The sequence below is a fragment of the Neofelis nebulosa genome, chromosome 8, assembly GCF_028018385.1.
Source record: "Neofelis nebulosa isolate mNeoNeb1 chromosome 8, mNeoNeb1.pri, whole genome shotgun sequence".
NCBI classification, from domain to species: domain Eukaryota; kingdom Metazoa; phylum Chordata; class Mammalia; order Carnivora; family Felidae; genus Neofelis; species Neofelis nebulosa.
In genome coordinates this window covers 107,089,363-107,111,841 of record NC_080789.1, presented here as the reverse complement: position 1 = coordinate 107,111,841, position 22,479 = coordinate 107,089,363, and the positions used below count along the sequence as shown (strand labels likewise).

The 22,479-nt window shown below is 40.2% G+C and overlaps 1 protein-coding gene across 2 annotated transcripts in view; it reads left to right on the top strand.

The window, feature by feature from the left end:
- DCP1B (decapping mRNA 1B) overlaps window positions 1-20,939 on the top strand; it is a 59,007-nt gene extending 38,068 nt beyond the window's left edge. The window contains exons 4-9 of one of the 2 annotated variants that reach the window (XM_058744229.1): window positions 2,614-2,680; window positions 4,849-4,984; window positions 13,130-13,258; window positions 14,761-15,633; window positions 18,086-18,334; window positions 20,723-20,939. In XM_058744229.1, coding sequence (XP_058600212.1) covers window positions 2,614-2,680; window positions 4,849-4,984; window positions 13,130-13,258; window positions 14,761-15,633; window positions 18,086-18,334; window positions 20,723-20,803 — 1,535 coding nt within the window. In that variant the 3' untranslated portion in view covers window positions 20,804-20,939. The remainder of the gene's footprint in view (window positions 1-2,613; window positions 2,681-4,848; window positions 4,985-13,129; window positions 13,259-14,760; window positions 15,634-18,085; window positions 18,335-20,722) is intronic. The other variant, XM_058744230.1, reaches the window with a different exon arrangement.
- Window positions 20,940-22,479: the final 1,540 nt, after the last annotated feature.

The following is a 22,479-nucleotide window of genomic DNA, read 5'->3' as shown; positions in this document are numbered from 1 at the left end:
GCTTTGATATAGCCTCTTGTGTGGAAGAGCGATAGTTTTGTCCAGGGGTTGGGAGACCTTGGGCCTAAGAGGCAGAAAACTTCAGTTGGAATGTGCACGCTCATGGTAACTGTTGGCCCTTTCCTGGTGGAATGCAACTCAAGTTGCAAAACTATTTTAAGGAGAAAAAAACTTAGGTCCAGTTCTGCATTTTATCTCAGTGTTACCCTTCAGTAGCCGGGACTGTTAGTTGGTCTGGTTTTTTCTCCACCGACTAGTTAAATTTTATGTTCAAACTAAGTATTAGCTGGGATGAAAAGTGCTATTTCAAAATGATCCCATTTTAATTTTGAAGTCCCGTTGTTTTAGAGATAAATGATCAAGTCCTAAAGAAACCTGCACCATGTCTTAAATAGTCATTACAGACCTGATCTTCCCTTCATTCTGCTTTGGCATCTGAAAGATGTTTTCATAGCATTTTTCCTTCCTAAATCTACATTTCAGTTACCTCATGGTAATGACATTGTCAGACTGCTTTTCTGTTTGTATCAACAGTTTCCTTGGCATCTAACTCTTATGAAAACCTAATCCTTATGTCAAATGCCACAAATGTGTAACATCAAACAAAAAAAAAGACACTCAAAACATTTCTACTAATACGTTCTACAGATGAGACACAAATGGCTCGTTTTCCTCTGCCAGTGGGCCTGGAGTTTCTTAGTTGTGCTGTGTTTTTCTCCCCTGCTACCACCTTTCTCTTTTGATAGTTTTGGGAAACCCAGTCTCCAAGAAAAGGAAGGTTTCACTGTAACCAAAAAATAGACCAGGCTCCTAGTTTTATAACTACAATTAAAACTGCCACAACACACAAATGTATTCAGATTTATTGTCGTTGAATGTCAGTGACCTAATGCACTTTTGCTTACAAGGACACAAGGCTCAATGGGTGAGTGTATAGGAATCTGTGTAGGCAATCAGAATAGGACATTAGTGTGGATGGATTTGCAAAGAACCTTGAGTGAAAAGCTTTAAGATACACATTTAATGATCTTGAGATGAAAGAATTTCTTTTCAGTATTGAGGCTCTCTCAGCACATAAGCTTCAGAATTCAGATGTTCTTTTTTCAAAAGATTATCAATGTACTAAAGAGAAATATGTGTATGTATTTCTAGGAGGATAAAATGGTCCTGTTCAGGAAAATGCTGGAGGGTTTTTCCATTTTTTTTTTTCCTCTTCACATGTAGGTAAGATAAAGATTCCTGGCACACTAATCATATAAAAAGTTTAAAACCTCATTGCCACCTTATGGCGAGTCCGTAATTCAGATTTATAGGGTTCCTTTTAAAAAATATATCTGTTTAAAATAACACTAAAGAGACATTTCCTGAAACTTTGTATCTGAATCATTACTGACAAGAAGCAGAAATCCCACACTGAGGCACTGGTCAGACAGGTGGGGAAAAGAAGTTGTTAAAATATCAGCTGTTTTAATGACCAAATAATATGTATATAATTAAATGTTTTGAACGTTTAAATTTTTAAAGTTTTTCCTTTAAAAAAATATTTTGTTGGGGCGCCTGGGTGGCTCAGTCGGTTAACCGGCCGACTTCGGCTCAGGTCACGATCTCGCAGTCCGTGAGTTCGAGCCCCGCGTTGGGCTCTGTGCTGACAGCTCAGAGCCTGGAGCCCGCTTCAGATTCTGTGTCTCCCTCTCTCTCTGCCCCTCCCCTGTTCATGCTCTGTCTCTCTCTGTCTCAAAAATAAATAAACGTTAAAAAAAATTTTTTTTTAAATATTTTGTTGTTTTTCATTGCTCTATCGTAACATTGCTGCTATTTTCAATGAAGATTATTTAAATGTATCTGTAGTTAATGCATCATTTATATGATTAATACCACCAAATCCTTAACTAGATCTTTATAAATGTACTTTGGAACTGTTTAGCCTTTGCTATAAAAATGATGTAAATGGGCACATACTAAAGTATACAGTTTATTTGAAAATTGTTAGATGAATCCATAGCAGCTACAACTTACTACATTTTTCTTTCATTCCTAAATGAGTAAGACATAGTCACATCTCATCTTTCAACAGTTGTAAGTTTTCTGTACATTCTGAAGGCAGAGATTTGTTATTGAATTTTATTTTTTTCTGTACTCTTTCTTAACTTACAGCTTACAAAGCCAGTTTTTCAGTTAACATATTCCTGAGAGAAGGAGAGAAGTTTCTAGGCCTAATTTGTGCATCAGGTTTCTGAATACTTAAAGATGAAATACATATATAAATGTGCAGATGGAGTCTAGAAACAATGATGCTTCAAAGCCAGGAGTTTAGTCTTCAGCCTGTATTCATTCATTTAAGAAGCATTTGCCAGATGCCCATTATGTTCAGGTACTATATTGTTAAGGGCAACATACTTTATTGGGGGTATGTATATGTGTCTGTGTACACATAAGACCACTACAGATTTCTCTGTGGCCTTAGAAAATTCTAGTACTAGGTTTTCAAGCTTAAACTCCAGTGATTGGTTTCATTTATTTGTAAGTGTGTATTTTCTTCAAGATGGAAAGGGAATTTCTTTCCCTTTTGTAGTTTTGAAGGTGCTCATAATTTGTTTGATGTGTTTTTTGCAGTGTCCATTTATGGAATTTGGTTTTATGATAAGGAAGAATGCCAAAGAATTGCAGAGCTTATGAAAAAGTAGGTGCTGAAAGGCTAAGTATTTTTCAGGACATGATGATTTTGTTTCTGTTTCCCAGTATGACTGCACTATACTCTTAACAGAATATCTCTCTCACAGCAATCCTTTCCACAGTGGTTAGGAAAACATTTACTATTACTTAGATGAAAAACAGACATATTTTTACATTTTCACTAGATAAGATCCCTCAGTAGGTAGAACAGTTCACCTCATTTTTTTTTTGCATGTGTGAAATATCGATGATATGAATTGTTCCAGATGGCAGTTTTCTTCAATATTTTACTCATTTGCAAATTAGCAGTTTTTTTCTTTGAAAAGCTATTAGTATAGCTGTCAGTAAAAAGAACACTCTGAGCCATTTTAAAGGCCACTACACATTCTCTAAGATCTTCCATTTCCTTCCTGCCCTAAACTCTTTCCTTTAACTGCATACCCATGGTTATGGGAGGTCAGAATTTCCTCACATCTCAAATGCTGTTGAGTATGTAGACTTTATTTTCAATCTTGTTGGAAATATCTGGGTTAATATTAGTTTAGTGATCAGTAGACAGTCTTTTTTTTTTTTTTTTTTTTTTTTTTGTAGCTAGTCTCTTTTTCTTTTAATCTCTTGATACGTTGTGGTTTGTCCCATCTGCATTTTGGGAAATTTAAATCACTGTCTGACTTTCCCACTCTTGGCTCCCCTGACTGCCTTGAAAGGAAGGCCCAGGTAAGCATGCTGTCTATTCTGTGATTGGTTCTTGAGCCCCGACGCTGCTCACTGGGAGGCAGTTCTTTCCCTGCTTTATGGGGATGGTTTAAAGCCTCAGAATGAACTAAATTTCCTACACATGCCATATCGCAGCCAGGGACTGGACTTCGCCAAACACACAGTATGGCTGCTGCCCGCATGGATTTGACAAAGCCTCTCCATCTGTAAAAGAACCATTTTCCAATTTTAAATCCTGAGGCAAGGAAATGACTTAAAAGTGACCCCCCAAAACGAAATGTGGGGAACACTTTTTTATAAATAGATTTCTGAAAATCTAGCTTGTGATAGCTAATTGTAGGTAACCAGCTCAAGTTGCAGATGGTGATTAAGTGTGCTCAAACTGGTATTTACCACCATAACAACTAGTTCCTAACACATTCATGTTATTGTAAACTGTGCAATGGATAATAATAGCAGGATTTTATATAGATTAAAAAATACCCTGTGGCTCAGCCAAGAGGCCATGTTAAAATTGTTAGCATTCTGCAGTAATTACTTAACAGCTGGGGCAGGAAATTGATTGTTGACTAGCAATAAGCAGCTGATATGTGTGGATTCCGAGCCCTTCCTCAGTTAGAATTAAATCTCCCAGTAAATTCTCAGATCTCTTTTACCATAAATGACATGGCAGTTGTAAAAATTTGAGCTGAAAGTCAAAGCACACAAAAGGAAAAGTATTTTTCTCAGTGTCACCTAGCACCACATAGGAGCAATCTGGTCTCCCTTCTGTATTGTTTTCAGGAAAACAGAAGACACTCTACATTGCTCCATTTGTTTGTTTGTTTGTTTGTTGTAATGCCCCTCTTCTAGAGTGGAATCTTCATAGTTCATAAACTGCCAGAGAACTACAGGATTTGAGTTGCTGGAATCAATTTTGCTTTGACTTCAAGGCATATTGAAACAAGGAGGGGGGGTGGAAATCTCGATATGCCATGCCGTTTGCTCAGTGTTTGAGAACTCTAAATTGGGTTTCCTCAGCAATTAATGAGTCCTGTCAAATGCTCTAAATGAGGAGTCAGCAAACTTTTTCTGAAAAACAAAACAAAACAAAAAAAACAAGTATTTTAGGCTTTGTAAAGCCATAGTTATCTGTCACATCTGCTCAACTCGGCAGTTACTGTGCCAGGCAGCTAAGTGATACAGTAACAGTGTGTCTGTTTGTAACTTTACAAAAGTAGGTGGTGGGCCAGATTTGGCCTGCAGGACATAGTTTGCCCACCCCTACTCTGGATTCATTTATGTACTCACTGTACTCAGGACCTCCACTCTTATTTTTCTTCTTTCAATTCCTAAGCAGTCTTACTTCTACTATGACTATAGCAAGACAAAAACAACTGGGTGAGAATTGGATGGTTTTAAAAGCCATTTATGTTGATTTCGTTTTTCTTCTGTGGATTCTCCCCTCTGTTTTTCTAGCCTAACTCAGTATGAACAGTTGAAAGCCCATCAGGGAGCTGGAGCAGGAAACTCCCCGATGATCCTCAATTCAGGAGAGGGCAAGGAAGTAGATATCTTGCGAATGCTCACCAAGGCCAAAGATGAATACACCAAGGTGAGTTTTTGTCTTCCCTTGTGAAACATACTTAAATCCTACAGTGGTAATATGCTTGTTGGGAAAGGCTTAGTGCTATTCCTTCCACCAAACAAAATTGTATGACAAGTTAAGTCTTTATTTGCTTTCAGCAGGATAAAGAAGACTTTGTTTTAAGTGGATTAAAAGGTAGCCTAAGAAATCAGCAGGCTTCATATATACAAATAGTACCCAATCAGAAGGTTTACTAGAAGACCCCATTTACAGTAGCAACTATTAATATAACATTCTTTGGAATAAAGGTAACAAGGAAAGGGCAAAACCTGTATGAAGGCATAAAAATAGACTTGACCAAATGGAAATATATGTCCTGATCTTGGATAAGAAGATGAAACTTAAAGCTTTCACTTCTGTTTAGTCTGTAAATTTAAGATGATTCCTAAACAAATAAAGACTGGTTTATTTTCTTCTTTTCTGGAGCCAGACATGTTGATTGTAAAGTTCATCAAGAAATATACAGGAAGAAAAGCAGCGGAAACTCTGACAAAGAAGGGCACTATTGGGAGAGAAGGGGCAGCAAACTCTGAATATTAAGGCATTAACACCTAAGCACATAAAACACTATGGTCTTGATGGTATCGATGCATAAACAGCCAGAGAGACCAATGGGACAGGTGAGAAAGTCCAAAATGACCCCCCATTAGGATGTTATTTAGGATGAAGATAAAGATGAAAATCTCAAATCAACTATTTGAGTGGATATTTAAATAAATGAAATGGGAACAAATGGTAGCCATTTGGAAAAATACAAAATTGGATTTGTCCCTTATACCAGGATAAATTCCAAATTATTAGAAATTTAAATGTAAAAAAAACCATTCAAGTACCAGAGAAAAATTTGTATGGATTTCTTTGTAATCTGGAAAGGGAAAATCTTCCTAACTATATCTTAAAACCCAAAAGCAATTCATTCAGCTATATAAAAATCAAAAAATAAATGTTTTGCCTGGTTTTAAAAAGTGGAAAGATATATAAAACTGAGAAACATTTATATTTAAGCAACAGGAAGAGGGTTAATTTCCCTATTTTATACACTGCTCTTATAAAAATTGAGAAGTAAAAGATTGACACTCTCTAGAAACATAGGAAAAAAGAAAATTAGGGAAAAAGGATAATTAAAACCTAGGATTTGGAAACCAGCTGGAATAATGTACATAACTGAATATCATATTATGATATAATTACTTAGAAAAGAAATTAGAGTGACTTCAGAGCCCCATATTTGGACCCTTAGTACATTATATCTAAAGGACATAAGGACCCTTAGAGCGTTATATTTGAAGGACAAAAAGAACTGCAAAGAAATTGTAAACTTCATTCAGTGGTTTTATTGTTAATATTGGCATTGTAATTTTTTTAGCTGTCATGGATATAATAAATGAGTATGTTTATGTGCTCAGAACAAAACCTTTCGTATAAGAGAAAAATATTAAGTTAAAGTCATATAATGTTAAATTTTAAGTAGAAGTGTGAGAATTAGTTCATATTTGGTTTCTTAAATATGTAGTTACTAACTTCTACCCTGAAGAGACCTAGAGATAAGTGACAACCCAGTAGCAATAAGCACCCTTGGCCCCAAGATTATTGTTTCTAAATACTGTTCCCTCCTAAAAGGTATCAGGGCTCTTTGAAGAAATTCCCAATTCCTATATCCCATGTCTGGGATAGGAAAATCAAACAAATAGGGTTATGTGAAAGGGGCACAGAAGTCAACGTGAAGGGACTGCTAACCAAAACATCAAATTCTAACATCAATAAGAATGACTACAATGGATTGAAACACATTGCATATATATAATCTGTGAGTTCGTGGTGATGAGAGAGCAAGCAGACTAAAAATATAAAACAAAACAAAAAATAATTGTTGGCTATTCTTGGAGGTATTAGGACACCAAGTCGTTCCTCTGATAATTGGTAGTTTATGGGAAGGAATTAAGCATTTACCCTGCCTGCCCAGCAGGGACCAATTTTCAGAGTAACCTCGTAATCCTGGTTTAGGAGGGAAAGTTCTCAACCAAGAATTCCAGCTATTAAATGTAGATGAAGTGATAGAACTTAAAATCACCATAGTAAAATAAGTGATTCAAGCAATTGTCATTAGTAATGTTAATATTATGAGAAAGTTTGATGGAAACTTGACCATGGAAGGATCAATCTGCCACCATCTGAATCCACTGATCAGTGCCTTTAAAAGTCAGATAACCAGACATCACGTGCCTCCTAATGTGATATAATGTGAAACAGAAACATGTAGCACCACTTCGAAATGTTCTTACATGTCATTAGATCCTGAATCTAAGTCTTGAGCTTTCTTAAACTTTATAGTTTACAGAAAATGAAAGGGAAGAGGGGGAAAGGGCAGGTAGAAAACAACTTCAATGACACAACAAGGAAGCTCAGAAAAATCCTGAGGGGAGGGTACATAGTAAAGGACAACGGACCGAATTTCTTTAGCATGCCTTTGACTTGATGGTTGACCTTCTCTTGGTTGTTGGACTGTGAGCTACTTGAGTACTAAGAACATCCTTCATTTATCTTCAGAACCTTCAGAGCTCCCAGCACATAGGTGCTAAATAAATGATTGTTGAAGGAATGAATACAAATGAATATGAATCTGAATTAACCACAGTTTCATTATCCTTCGATTGGAGGGCCTGGACAGAGGATGCTTTAAAATGCCAGATTCAGTCAGTAACAACTATTTCTGTATTAGTTTTGTGTTTTGCTTAATTCTTTAACAGCCATTGAAAAATATCCTAATGACTTGGCAACTGTCAACTCATTATACTTTACTAATTGCACTATGTTAGGCACACCAAAGATTAATCTTAAAAGGTGACATTTTTGCCCTCTGGAAACTTAGGTTCTGTGAGGACAGCTTAACGATGGCCAATAAATAATGAATGCAAATATTGAACAAAAATTATTTTCTTTCTTCTCCCTCCCTCCTCTCAATACACACACACATATGCATACACACACATACACACATTCACATACACAAACACATATATTGTGTTATTTTTCTTTTATGATGTTTTGACATCTTAAAAGTCTTCTGGTTGGGGACAGAATCCTCCTCCTTGGGCTAGCCCATTCTTAGAACTAGCAAAGGGCCCAGTCAGAGGATGCCTTTGACATGCACACTAACCAGTCTAGAGCCATCCCTCCTGGATCTGGCCCCAGCACCGCAGGAGGTAATATTCCTCTGCCTTAATCATTTCAGAACCAGGTTAGGCTACTAGGGACCACCCTGTAGTGTAGAACATACTGCAGTTATCCAAACTAGCCAGTCCTAAAGTGCAGAAACCCCAGCAGAGGCTCTAGTCTTGGCTTTCCCTTTGCTCCCACTTTCTGCTCCCTGCCCACCCTGAGGCTGCCCCATGTGGCCCTGAGGGGCGTCCTGTGCCTCCTGTTTCTAGGACCTTTGAGTGTAATTTTGTTTCCTGAGCCTCTCCAGTGTCTCCTCTTATAGCTGCACCTGACTGTCTCATCAAAGGACACAGAACCACACACAGAAACACTCACACGTGGTTTTGGAGATGTCATGTAGGCTATCACTTTATACCGTACCTACAACTTGCATTGTTTCCCCTCACTTTGTTTGCCCTTCAGAATCTACATATCCTTCAAAGCCCAGTTAAAATTCCACTTTTACATGGAATTTTCCCAGATCTCTTCATTCAAATTAATTATTTTTTCTACTGAACTCAGCAGTCTGTTACTATTTAGAACTTATTTTGTTCTTCCTCGTTTGTTACCTTTAAGTCAACTTCTACCACTATAAACTTGTTGAGGTCACGGGTGCCTGGGTGGCTTAGTCGGTTGAGCATCCGACTTCGGCTCAGGTCATGATCTCACGGATTGTGAGTTCGAGCCCCACGTTGGTCTCTGTGTTGACAGCTCAGAGCCTGGAGCCTGCTTCGGATTCTGTGTCCCTCTCTTGCTCTACCCCTCCCCCACTCATGCTTGCTCTCTCTCTCTCTCTCTCTCTCTCAAGAATAAATTGAAAAAAACATTAAAAAAATAAAAAATAAAAATAATAAACTTGTTGAGGTCAAAACAGTGTTCTATTCATCATTATGCCCCCCATATTGGTTGTTATAGTGTTGACGTGAGGTGCAGATGTTTAATCAGCGTATAGACTTGCTTTTCTCTAAACCCAAATACATGTTATATGCATAATGTTAATTGCTCCAACTGTGTGATAAGCAGAAGAAATTATTCCTTCTGTCATTAACAGCCAATGATGTAACCCAGGAGCACCTGAATCATCACATTACTTCTCTGGTCTAAATTCTTCCTGGTTTCTCGTTGCCTAGTATATGAACCTTTGGACTCTCCAAGGATTACATAACATAGCCCCAGTTTATTCTTCTAATCTCACTACCTTCTACTCCACCACCCCCCACAAATATTTGAAACTCCTACCAAACAGAGTAACAGTGTCACTTCCTGCAAGTGTCTTCATGCCTTCTTCCCATGCTGTCCCCTCTCCTTCTTTACCTGCCAACGTATGATTAGCCCTTCATGGCCCATTTCAAATGGTCTTTGTCCATCCTGTTATTTCTGATCTACACAACCTGATGTATATGCTCCTCTGTGAACTTCCGTTGCATTGTGTAAACCTGCTTTATATTTGCCTGTGTTTGTGTTACCTCCTCTCCCACACACAGACATTTCAGAACATGTGGAGATCATGAGTAAAATGGCTGTGAGGTACAGGATAGGGGGAACACAGAAAGAGGCAAAAGAGAAAGAAAACAAGATTTCCCTCGGACTTCTCGTGTGAGGAAGTGCCTCTCCCATCACCAGGAGTATTCAGGAAGAAACCACATGATGACATACCAGGATACTAGAAAAGAATCTCACTTCTCTGGGTAGGGATTCAACTCAGTGATTTCTGGGATGCTGCCCAACTTTAAAATTACTCAATTCTTGAAAATCCCAAAAATTAAGAGGAGGAAAACTTTTGAGCTAGAGGTACATGATGTTGGTAAAGTGAAGCCTACTGACATCAGATGCAATTACTTACATGAAGTTAATAAAATAATTTAAAAACCTTATTTTGGCCAATATTTTATGTTTTTTCCCCTAAGCAACAACTTTCTGTGAATCTGCTGTAAAGTAGCATGATGTTAATTTGAGCTTCATCTCTTTTTACCTCCTATTAGACTTCTAGCTGATATGCAAATGAGCAATACAGTAAAACCACCAACGCTCAGTAAGAAAAAGAACCAGGGCCAGAAAGGATCCTTGGCTGCATAGTTAAGTTCTGAGTGTGCAGAAATGGACTATGTTGTGTTTTGTGATTTAAGGCAAGAATTAATAAGTCTCTTTTAATATACTGTGATTTATTTATAAAATTAAAGAAATTACTAAGTGTCGTTTGATGTTCAATGAGGAAAGTCAAAAAAGTAGAAAAGGGAAATAAAAAATATCCATAATCCTATAACCCCAAGATGTCTACTTTTAACGCTTTCAGTATATTTTCTTCCAGGCTTTTCTCTTGGCATGGGTACATATGTTTGTGTGTTTGTGTGTGAGAAAATGAGATCATGTGACATAGTTTTTAAGGCTTTAAAGAAGTGCCTCAGGATCTCTATGGAGAATCCATTATGCACTTTTTCCAGCTCTGTGTTTTTTTCCAAGTATCATAGAGTTATTTGGGTCGAGAGAAGCATAGAAAATTAAACAGCTGGAAAATGAGCTACGAACTATTGAGGCAGATGATGTTTAATTCTGAGCAATTTGATAAAGAACAATTTTTACATGAAAGCAAGGCTTCAGTGATGGATAGATAGTGACACAGAAGACAGCTTATAGCAGTTTTACTTAGAAAGGCTATCTGGGGCTTATGCATAGCAAGAAACAGCAGCTTCTCGGCCCATGCAGATATGTGTATAGCAAAGGTGGGGGGAAAATCTGTTTTTCTTTGTTTGAATTCAAGGTCCCTGAACAGAGAGGATGAAAAAGTACAGACACGGTCATTCACTGAAAGTAATCTGAGTGTCCTCTTTCTTTTACATAGCAAGCAGAAGTTCTAGGCTTCCATGCTAACATTTTGTAAGTGACTCTATCTCAGGCTGTATTCTTGTCTTGTGTTGGTTATTGCCTTGGAAAGCCAGGCCAGTTGGTCCATGCAGCCACCAGCATTCACCTAAGAATTAGAAGTAACATTTTTTGACTCAAAGGGATTTCACCTCCCAATCAATCTAGTGCCAAATACCCAAATTATTGATAGGATTCTTGGAAGAAAATAAGTCCTATGTACAATTAATTTTACAAACACAAGTGAACATGGTGGTAATTGACCCCATACTCTTACATCCTTGAATTAGAAAATACAACCCAATAACTGTAAAACACCTTAGATTCTTGAGGAATAAGAGTGTCTTTATAGCTCATTCCATGTCAGGGACAGTGTGAGATATTTTCTGGCCTGAGGCCTTGACAGTTGAAACTAGCAATGCTATGGAGAATATGGAATAGAAGGTAGTGGTTTTATATTCAGTTTTATTTGGTGTTTCAACAAGGTAGATACTGACATCATTGCTGTATTCTTGGTGTTATAAATCCTACTGTGTTAGCAATTGCATGGTTGGTTAGATTAATGTATGATAATGATTCAGTATTTGAAATGATGAGTCTTGTCTCTTGTCTCTTTCTCTGTGAAATTCTAATTTGTAGTGAGTGGCTCAGAACACTCAGATTTGAATTATTCTGTTTATGTAAAACGTCATTTATTAAATAAAGATGATGTTAGCAGTTTTTAAATCAATGGTTTGAATCAGCTTTACTTTTTGGTTTGTAGACCGAAAAGGTTAGTTACTTTGATAATGCAACTCCCCAGTTTTAAGTCAACTGCTAGTGGGTGAATAAACCATACAGTTATCCAGACATGGCATTTAAAGAATTGTTTCTGGGGCACCTGGATGGCTCAGTCAGTTAAGCGTCTGACTTCAGCTCAGGTCATGATCTCACAGTTTGTGGGTTCAAGCCCCGCATAGGGCTCTGTGCTCCCAGTGCAGAGCCTGTAGCCTGCTTGGGATTCTGTGTCTCCCTCTGTCTCTGCCCCTCTCTGGCTCACACTCTGTCTCTCTCTCTCTCTCTCTCTCTCTCACTCAAAAATAAATAAACATTAAAAAATTTAAAAATAAGAAATCATTGTTTCTATCACTGTTTTCATTGAAAAGCATTAGACTCTCCATTTCTTTTTTTTCCACAAGTAAAAATCTTTATTATACCATGTTGAAAAGTGTGAAATAATGTAAACAAACAACAATAAGCATATGGTTAAGTAAGTGATACTGTCTCCATTTCTTTTGACAGAGAGCAAGTGAGTGTGTCCACATACTTGCATGAGCCAGGGAGGGGCGGGGGGGGGGGGGGAGAGGGGGGGGAATCTTAAGCAGGCTCCATACTCAGTGCAAAACGTGACTTGGGGCTCAGTCTCACAATGGTGAGATCATGACCTGAGCTGAAATCAAGAGCCGGATGCTCAACCAACTGAGATACCCAGGTGCTCCTAGACTCTGTATCTTTAAACTATTGCTTCTTAAGCATATCCATAGCCTTTCAAGCATCTAGGTATCTCAGAGTCTCTGGGTCTTGCAGACTGACACTGTTGGTAATATTTTTAGGGCATTGAAATTGTACAACAAAGAAAAATTAAATTTGAATTTGACTTATACTCAAATATAGTTCATATCAGAGGAGATAAAGTAATTTTCCTTTTTGCACAAAAATTTATCAAAAAATAGCTACCAATTAGATAAAATAAAGAGCAACAAGTTATGTACTTTTAAAAAGATTAAAGCTTCGGGGCACTTGGGTGGCGCAGTCGGTTGAGCGTCCGACTTCAGCCAGGTCACGATCTCGCGGTCCGTGAGTTCGAGCCCCGCGTCGGGCTCTGGGCTGATGGCTCGGAGCCTGGAGCCTGTTTCCGATTCTGTGTCTCCCTCTCTCTCTGCCCCTCTCCCGTTCATGCTTTGTCTCTCTCTGTCCCAAAAATAAATAAAAAAGTTGAAAAACATAAAAAAATAAAAAAATAAAAAGATTAAAGCTTCTTTTTCACCAAAAATAAGGTTCTTTTTTCCATTTCAGTGTAAAACCTGTTCTGAGCCAAAACAGATAACCAGTTCATCTGCTATCTATGACAACCCCAATCTCATCAAACCAATTCCAGTGAAGCCTAGTGAAAACCAGCAACAGCGCATACCTCGGCCCAGCCAGGTACAAGTCCTGTGCTTTTCATTTGCCATGTCTCTCTAGAATTCTTAAAGAACTTTGACCCAGAGTATAGTCAAGGGAGAGCCTGGTACTATTCAAGGGTGCTTCAAGGTAAACCCAAGAAAGAGAGATTTCAAATTCAAGATTTTAAAAAAATTACTATTAATGTATTCTTCCTAGAAGCAGGTTGAAATTTTTAATTTTGGCATTTACCATAATCTGTGCTCATCTCTTGTGGACTTGAACTCCTTAGATAATATATTTTTTAAAAAACAGCAAACTCGTAACATTGTCAGAGCTGACAGGAATACTACCTGGCAGGCCTGTGTTCTTCTGAGGTAGGTGGTTGGCTTCCCAAGGCTACTGAGGGAAGGACACCAAGGCAACAAGTCAGTTAAACATTTCTGAGCACTTCCACCATACTGGGTGTGGCGCTGGGCACTGAGTGTACAGAAATGGATTCCTGTTCTGAGGAGGGGCATACAGTTCCCCTGTAGACCTGATGATTTGTCATGGCATTTGCATCTAAATATATAAATATGATGGCATATTTTGTACATATATTTTTCAGAATAGTGCAGCATTAACAAAATTGCTAATCTGGAAGTCCCATTATTGATTACAAATGTGATGTGGCTATTTCTGTTTCCTATGGTTATTCCTCATTAAAGGTTTGGTATTTTTTTGTTTGTTTGTTTTTAAGGAATTCATTTAAATCAATTTTGAAAATGAATATAGAGCCAAAAGACATAAAGACTGTCTAAATGAAAGGCTCATGTTGATTTTTTAAAAAAATAAGTCTTTTCTAATTATGTTTTAACTTTCTTTTATTTTTGTTTGCCTTCCATGGAAATTTTTTTTAATAGAGAAACTGGAATAGGTTGACTTTAGAATGAAGCTCATGTTTTCTTAGTCCAACAACACAGGAAGCAGCAGAAGGAGCAGGAGGTGATACAGAGCAGGAAGGAGGTAGCTTTGTGACTGATCGGGCCAGGGCACATAGTATGTATGCACATGATGATTGTTTTAAAGCTACTGGTATATAGTTGAAAGGGTCAAGTTAGATTAGATGACTTAGATTTCTTTCCAGTCCTAAATTTATAATTCTACAAAAATCCTCACATTCCTGTGCATTCTCAGCATCTTCTTGTACTCTGCAGGGTTAGGCGGACTTCCTGTTGAAGAGATTATTTCCCTTTTAGTATATGTTTGTACCATACTGGTCCCCTGTCTGTGAACCCCAAGCCCATCAAGGACCTATTTTATCAACAGATGCTAGAATATGACCATTATCTCAGGGGTGGTAGAGAAGAATACTGAAAATTTTTGACCTCAAAAGGAGGTCTTAAATTTGTAAAATTTACTATAATTATAGTTTTTTCATCCCTTCTAATTGATCCTGTGTAAATAGAATAAATCATCAGTGAGGTTAGTTATGTTTCATAGCCCCCCTATATAACCAAATTGTCTATAGAACCATTTTCAGACATTTTTATTTTTTCCAGACCTTAGACCCTGAACCACAACACTTGTCCTTGACAGCTCTCTTTGGGAAGCAGGACAAATCTACATGTCAAGAAACTGTGGGGTCCCCACAGACCATCCGCCACCAGCAGCAGCAGCAGCAGCAGCAGCAGGAGAAACTTCCGGTCAGGCAGGGGGTTGTACGCTCTCTCTCCTATGAGGAACCCAGAAGACACTCACCCCCCCTCGAGAAACAGCTCTGTCCGGCCATTCAGAAACTCATGGTCAGGAGTACAGACCTCCATCCATTGTCAGAGCTGCCTGAAAACCGGCCCTGTAAAAATGGCAATACCTGTTCTGCTGGGGAGGTTTTTCTGGGACCTGTCCAGCCAGGGTCTCCCCATAGCATTGGGACTTCCTGTCATGTACAGAGTGCTTCCAGAACTCAGAACCTGTTGGAGAAGCTTCAGAGCACCCCAAGGTCAGCGAACAAGTATGAGCCTAGTATACCAGCACCTGCTGGCTCAGCTGCCCCAAACCTCAGCAGCACTCTCCCCGCTGCCACCCCGGGCGCTCCAGTAAGGGGACTGGTGCAGGCACAGGTGGGGTATTTCAATGGCTCCCTTCCACCTCAGACACCAGGACATCAGGCTCACGGAAAAGAGCAGTCAACACACCCGAGACCGACACTCACCCTCTCTGGCAATCAGATGAGCAGCTCTGGAGTGATCTCCCCTCAAGAGTTACTGAAAAAGCTTCAGATTGTACAGCAGGAGCAGCAGTTGCACGCATCTAACCGGCCGGCTTTGGCAGCAAAGTTCCCCGTGGTAACCCAGAGCTCTAGGACAGGGAAGACCTTGGAGTCCTGGATAGACAAGACACCCAGCACAGAAAAGCAGACTCCTCTTTTTCAGGTGCGTGTCTACAGGGGTGGGGGCATGGGGGCGGTATTGCTGCACTGCAGTGAAGCTTGACATCAGCCTCTGTGCTCTAGGGACATTTCTGTGCAGAGCAGGACACCGAGCGCCATATCTGTGCATCTGATTATCACCATAACTTTCTGCCTGGAGAGAGCATCCTTTCTTTGCTTAGCCATCTGGGGGCTTCCCGCCTTTTAGAGATACTTTATTTGTACAGTTAAATCTTCACAGTGTCATAAGGCCTGACACAAGCACGTGAACACGGGAAACAACACGGATGTGCCGAGAACCCCCTAATCTTGGACCATGGATACTTACTGTTTGCTCTGAAATACTGTGAGATGCCAAACATTCGACCTTTTCTGATTATTTTAAAATCATTACTGTTTATCCATGTATTCACTAAATACCTTTGAGCACTTACTACGTGCCGGGCACCGTGCTTCCTGTGGGTACATACCTGCAGGTGTGTGACAAGTGACAAGGCATGCAGACTCACCACCTCAGAGGTGCAGGCTGGTTTTATTTCTGTTGCTGGTATAGCTTAATGAAGATTGAGAGAGGAGTGAGTATGCCATCTAACTCCACACACACACACACACACACACACACACACACAAAATGCCAGACAGGAGGAAATACTTTCAGAAATACTCTGTCCTTTGAGGAAGGCAGTTCTAAGTTTATCAGTAACTTGGAGTGGTGAGAAAACCACAGCTGTTTCATCACCTATGAGTAACATCTGGAGACCTCTGATTTTTTTTTTTTTTTTCCCATTTGGATTGGTACAAATTCAGTGAAAAGGCATTGGGTTTAAAAGTTACGACATTTCTTGGCGTTCCTGGGTGGCTCAGTCAGTTAGGCATCCGACTTTCGGCTCAGGTCATGATCTCACAGTTTGTGAGTTCAAGCCCCACATCGGGCTCTGTGCTGACAGCTCAGAGCCTACAGCCTGCTTCAGATTCTGTGTCTCCCTCTCTCTCTCTGCCTCTCCCCCACTCATGCTCTGTCTCCTTCTCTCAAAAATAAATAAACTTTAAAAAAGAAAATTAAAAAAAATAAAAAAGTTAGGACATTCTCTCTGTTCATTAACAGATGTCAGCATTGGTCTTTTTGTCCTGCTTACAGGACCGTAGCTTACAACGGTTCCTCAAAAGTCCTTCACCTTTTTGAAAACAAAGATCACAGTCACATAGCATAAGTCTTTGTATACATGAGTCAAAGTGTTGTTGATTATTTATGACAATCTCAAAGAAACGATTGTTACCCACCCCCCTCCTCATTTCAGTGCAGTAGTGTCCCTTTCTTTGATACCTGCTTCTCTTGGTGGTTTAGATGGGACGCTAGAAAAGTTGGGGTTAATAGTTTGACATCAACTTCAGTGGGCACAATTCTCATTTCTCTTCAGTGCCCACGTGCGTGGAGAGCTGATCACGACAGTGTGCATCCGTCAGCCTGCACTGCATTCTCCTTAAGGGTGCCGGGACCCGCACTGTGGGTGGCATCTGTTCTAGCTCCTCTCCTCGCGATGGCAGATAGGGACAGTTAAAGAAAACAAACAACCTGCCTTCCTCCAGGCTTCTTTCTGCCCAAAAAGATACTGAGGGAGTGATTATAAAAATCACAGCAGCTTCTAGACTATCAGCCTTTATGCCCCCTTCTCGTGAGTTCTTTTGGGGCATTTTTTCTCACCTGCCTTAGAAACAAATGAGAGCTAGCTGTAGGAGTCCGTCAGACAGGGATAAAATGTCACTTGCATAACTGGAAAAGCTGTTGGAAAACTTGGTTTTAGGTGTTTAGCCAAGTGAGGTAGACATACTGTCTTGGACAGATAAGTCACTGGCAGTGCTGAGCACCACTGGCCCTTCCTGCCCCCATACTTGAGCTGGATGCTCTCCGTGAGCTGGCAGATCCTATCAGGGAGGGACTAGGAGGGGTGAACCTAATAAGCATGTCTCCCTCCTAGTGAGAAATCATGAGCAGGTGGAGAGAGGCCGGGAAGGTTCTTCCACGTAGAGAAATCAGGAGCGGAAATGTGTGTGTGCCCCCAGCAAGTGTAACAACTCATGTGGGTTGCTGGACCTTTAGGTCAGAGTAGTGGCCAGTTGGCCCTGAGGAAGAGACCAGCAGTCCTAAATGCATGCTGCAAAGTGATGGTGGTAAACTGCAGAAAATATTACTCAGAGGATGAGCTTTATATGCAGTGGGAACAATAGTCACAGCGGCAGACTGGCAGAGCAGCTTAGTGATGACAAAGGAAAATATGGAGACAACTGAGCAGGAGTCAGTCTCCTACAGGCTCCTCCACCTAGTGGAGTTGTGAGCAATTAATACTGAAACTCATTTATATCCATTCTTGCCAGTGAGGGGCCTCTTTATCTGTCTACCTTTCTTTTCAATGAGTTGCTACTTACTCCTGCCCTCTGTGTGTATTTGCTGTGAGCAGGCCATCTCACCTCCGCGCGTCCTTGCTACAGTGGCTCCTTCTCTGCTCATGTCCCCTATGGTGTTCACACAACCCACCTGTGCCCCACCAAAGGAGAGGGACAGTGGGCTCCTGCCTCTGGGAAGCCAAGAACCAGCTGCCACTTCCACCAGCCTCCTCCTGCCTCTGCAGACCCCAGAACCCCCTGCAGTCACCAGCAGCCCACTTACCAAGCTCCAGCTTCAGGAAGCACTGCTGTATCTCATTCAGGTAGGAGAGTCACGTCATCTCTATTCTTCCCTTTCCCTGCTGACCTGTTGGTTGCCACTTTGAGATAAAGACTCAGTTAGCTAATGCCTACTTAGTACTCCCCAAGAATAAAAGGACCATGTAACAATTCAACCTAAACCTCAATGGCATCCATGCTCAGTTAGCTGGGTGAGATTCAAAATACTGGCTGTGGACTTTGGGTGTCTCAGACCATCAAGGATTTTGTAGTATTGACTAAGTCCTCCAAGCTGTCACCTGCCAGAAAAGAAAGAAACGTATACTGTATAATTAAGCAGCCACTGGGAGGATTGTAGGTGCTGGCTGGTGCCCAGAAAGCTCACCATGGGGAAATGGAGGTGAGAGCCATCTTGAGTAAGTGGCAGCATTTAGGGGAAGGTTCACAAGGACTGTTGAAGAAGGAGGAAAAAGGTAGGGAAGCAAGTAATGGCTGTGACTACTAAGGGCATATTTTACAAATAATTTTGAAACCTACTGATAGGACAGGATAGAAGGAGGGGACTTCTTTGTCAGCCATTTGTCTCACTTGGCTCATGAGGTAACAACATAACAGTGGCCACATGTAGAGAGCTCTGTGCCGGGCGCTGTCTTAAATGCTTCACATATATTAATTCATTTAATCCATCTACAACAACCCTATTATCTTTTCTATTTAAAGACAAGGAAACTGAGGCTAAGTGACTGGCCTGAGGCCACAGCTAGGAAATAGCAGAGCTAGGATTCAACCGCAGTCTGGCTACAGAGTGCTCCTTCCTGCTACACTGGGCTGGGGCCATGGTAGTAATGGGACTGCAAGGGATGGGCCTCCGGAGGCCGTTCAACAGTCTACCAGGTGAAGCATACCCCAAAAATATATCCTAGGCCTTGAAAAGTGGAACACTTTTATCCAGACAGACTTCAAACACCTCAGTTAACATAGTTAGGTGTCTTTGATATAGTCTTTAAGAAAATTTTTGTGGTACTTTACTTAAGCTTTGGCAGACTTTCAGAGAGCTGGCTAGCACTCCACAGATGTTCCGTCCTAGTTAAAAAGCCTGTGGTCTCTGTTAGTAAAAACATTTTTTAAAGGTCACGTATTTTGGAGGGAAGGGAAGGAGAGAGGGCTAGCAATCAGTGTCCAAGTGTGAAAGCAGAATAGCAGCCCACTAAAGATCAGCAACAAATGAGTTGCTGATCCATATAATCCATAAACAAATATCAGGGTAAAAATATTTCCCACCTTTTCAAGCCACTCATAAGTTCATGAGGACTTAGGACATCTATAAACTTCTTTTTTATGTGCAATAAAAAAAAAAAAAAACTTAAATTGAAAAGTTTCACATTTTTTTCTGGTTCATTCCATTTAAAAAAACATTGTTCCAAAGATCTTTGTACAGGAGCCAAGACTCCAGCAAAAGTCTAGAGCAGGCCCGGTACGTTGCTAGGTAGAAAATTATGATCCGTCCACTCTCTGCATACACTTTACTTTTCCCCATGTAGACATCATCTTCCTGATGGACTCTTGGAAGTCACTCATGCAGACTGTTTTTAGTCTTCGCCTGTTGGTAGGACACAGTCTCACGCACAGGGACTTTGTGGCTACTTTGTAGGAAAAACAGGGAGAAATCACTCTTTCATTGCATGAGAATAACTCTATGTGCGTGGGGTGCCAAGAGGGAATGAAGGGGGAATGTGAAATGTGGGTGAATTGCTAAAGCTTTAAAGGATTTGAGTGGGAGGGAGAAGTCTCTAGAATTAAAAACAAAGAGCACCACTGATTAGACCCATGATTCTCCCTCAGTCCTAGCCAGGCAGTAGAGCCCAGAGACTGCCAGTCTAACTGCTGCCCACTCACCCAGACCAAAAACTTTCCATAATTAATGGGAGAATTATGCTAGTTTCGATGATATAAATGAAGCATGTTGCAAGTAAATCTTAACTAATGTTGAAATAAAGTGTATATATTGCGGGAGACTTGGAGAACCTTTAAGAAGCCCCAGCTATCTCCTGACCAAAGAGACCACTGACCTGGATCATTGCCTCCCACTCCAGCCTTCTGTTAGAACCTGTATCTTTTCCTGAAACAGACCCGGGCTTTTTTTGAGTGACCCTCATCCCATACTGCCATGTGGTTGGGCTGCCCATCCGTGCTGTAGGTAATGAGCACTTGCTACTTCTCATATGACTGTCGGACACCAGCAGCTGACTTGGTCAGGCCTCCGGTCCCACTTAACACTCTCGTGTGCAGTGAAAAACCACCAGCCGTTGGAGCAGACAGGCAGAGAGGAGCGTCTGAGTGTCAGAATGCCAGTTTAGCTCCAAGACAGAGGAAGCCTTTGGTTCCTGCCAGCCAAATCACATTCCCTTGGGTCTTTTGATTTTGTTTTCCAGAACGATGACAACTTCTTGAATATAATCTACGAAGCTTATCTCTTCAGCATGACACAAGCAGCCATGAAAAAGACAATGTGAAAGCAAAACATTTTCAGACTGATTTTCAAGGTCCTGTGGCTCAAGATTCTTTCACGTCAGTGGTGTTACCCTAAATGTTTCCGCCTTTTTTAAAAGTATGTACGATATGAATTAAAACATTTCAGAATTTTTTTCAGTCAAGCTCTTTTTTAATCACATCCTTTGGTTACACCTTGTACTAAGAATCAAGCAGATAGAAGTCTTTTGCTCATATCACACAGTAAATTCCAAGCTTAAATTATTTTTTCCTTGCAGGCATGGGGCCAATTCTACAAGAAGTAGCCTCTCAGTAGGAAGGACTGTTCTGGAAACTTGGTTTCTTTTTTATTAATAGCTCTGGTTATTCTTTGAACGCGGGGAGTGTGGTTTCCCTGTTACTGAGCTCCTTGTGCTGTAGCGCATGCCAGCCACCAGGTGGCAGTGTCACCCCACATACTAACCTACGCGGACCTACCCTAGCCTTTGGAGGTTTTCTTTTACCAAAGTAAACGTTTCATTTGTAAAAATCCAGTTGGCATGTTTTCCCAAGGCTTTTGAAGGGAAATTATTTCTAAGGATATTTATAGCTAGCTTCTAGAGGCGAGTTGTTCTAGGAGTCCACAAATGGCCCAGATTTCCAGTAACACTTCGTTTATCCCAGCTCCTGTTATTTCTTTTGGACCTAACCAGCCGAATATGCCTGCCTATGCTTCCAAATGAACATTTTGTCATTTTTAGCAAAACATGCTGAGAAGAAGTCTACAAAAGATTTTAAAGCTTTCTCTTGGCCTCTGAAGAGAGGTGCTAGGTTCTTTAGGGGCATAATGACAAAGACTCTTCAAGCTACAGAGCAGATTGATTTTATGTTCACAGAGATGAGGAGCTTAATCTTGGAGGGAGTCAGAAGAGCCCTTGTTGTTAAGGCCCAGAAGTGTCAATATGGGAATTAGTCTCTGCTGAATACTGGTAATAAATAAAGCTTTGCATTTCTATAGCTCTTTTTATTCTTAGATCATAAAAAATCTCTAGAATGCTGTCTGGAAGACAGGTTTTATTCTCATTTTATAGGTCATATAGGAGGCATGGGAAAAATAGGTTTCCTGATAGCTTCCAATGCTAAGTAATCCTTATACTTGGGCTTTAAGCTGTGGACCTTCATGCAGGCACACCATCAGTAGTGTTCCTGGGAATACCACTTCCCCTGCTCCTGCAGGAGTGTGCCTTTTCTTCTACAGAGAAAAGGTGGGCAGGAAAGGAATTGACTCTTATTACCCTTGTGATGTGCCATTCACTGGACTGAGGAGTCTACTGTTACCCTCCTACGTTTAGGAAGGAAGGATTTCTTTCTTTCTTTTTTCTTTTTCTTTTTTTTTTTTTTTTGACATCTCCTACAATATCTAACACAGATGTAAACCCATGTGATGTTCTAACAAAATACTTGAAATTAATAATTGTGTATGTAATACCTCCACACTGTCATAAGGAGAATGGGGCAAGGGGAGAGACACACATGACCTATTATCCCGAAATCAGTGATTGTGCTCTCTTCTGCAACACACATACTAAAATTGGAACAAAATCAATGATATACTTAACCGCTTGCCAACCTTTTCTTTAAAAAAGTCTCTTTGATCTTAATTACATGTTTAGAGTTGTTTCTCTAACTAGAAAGAAATGAATTCCATTTTAAATGTTTT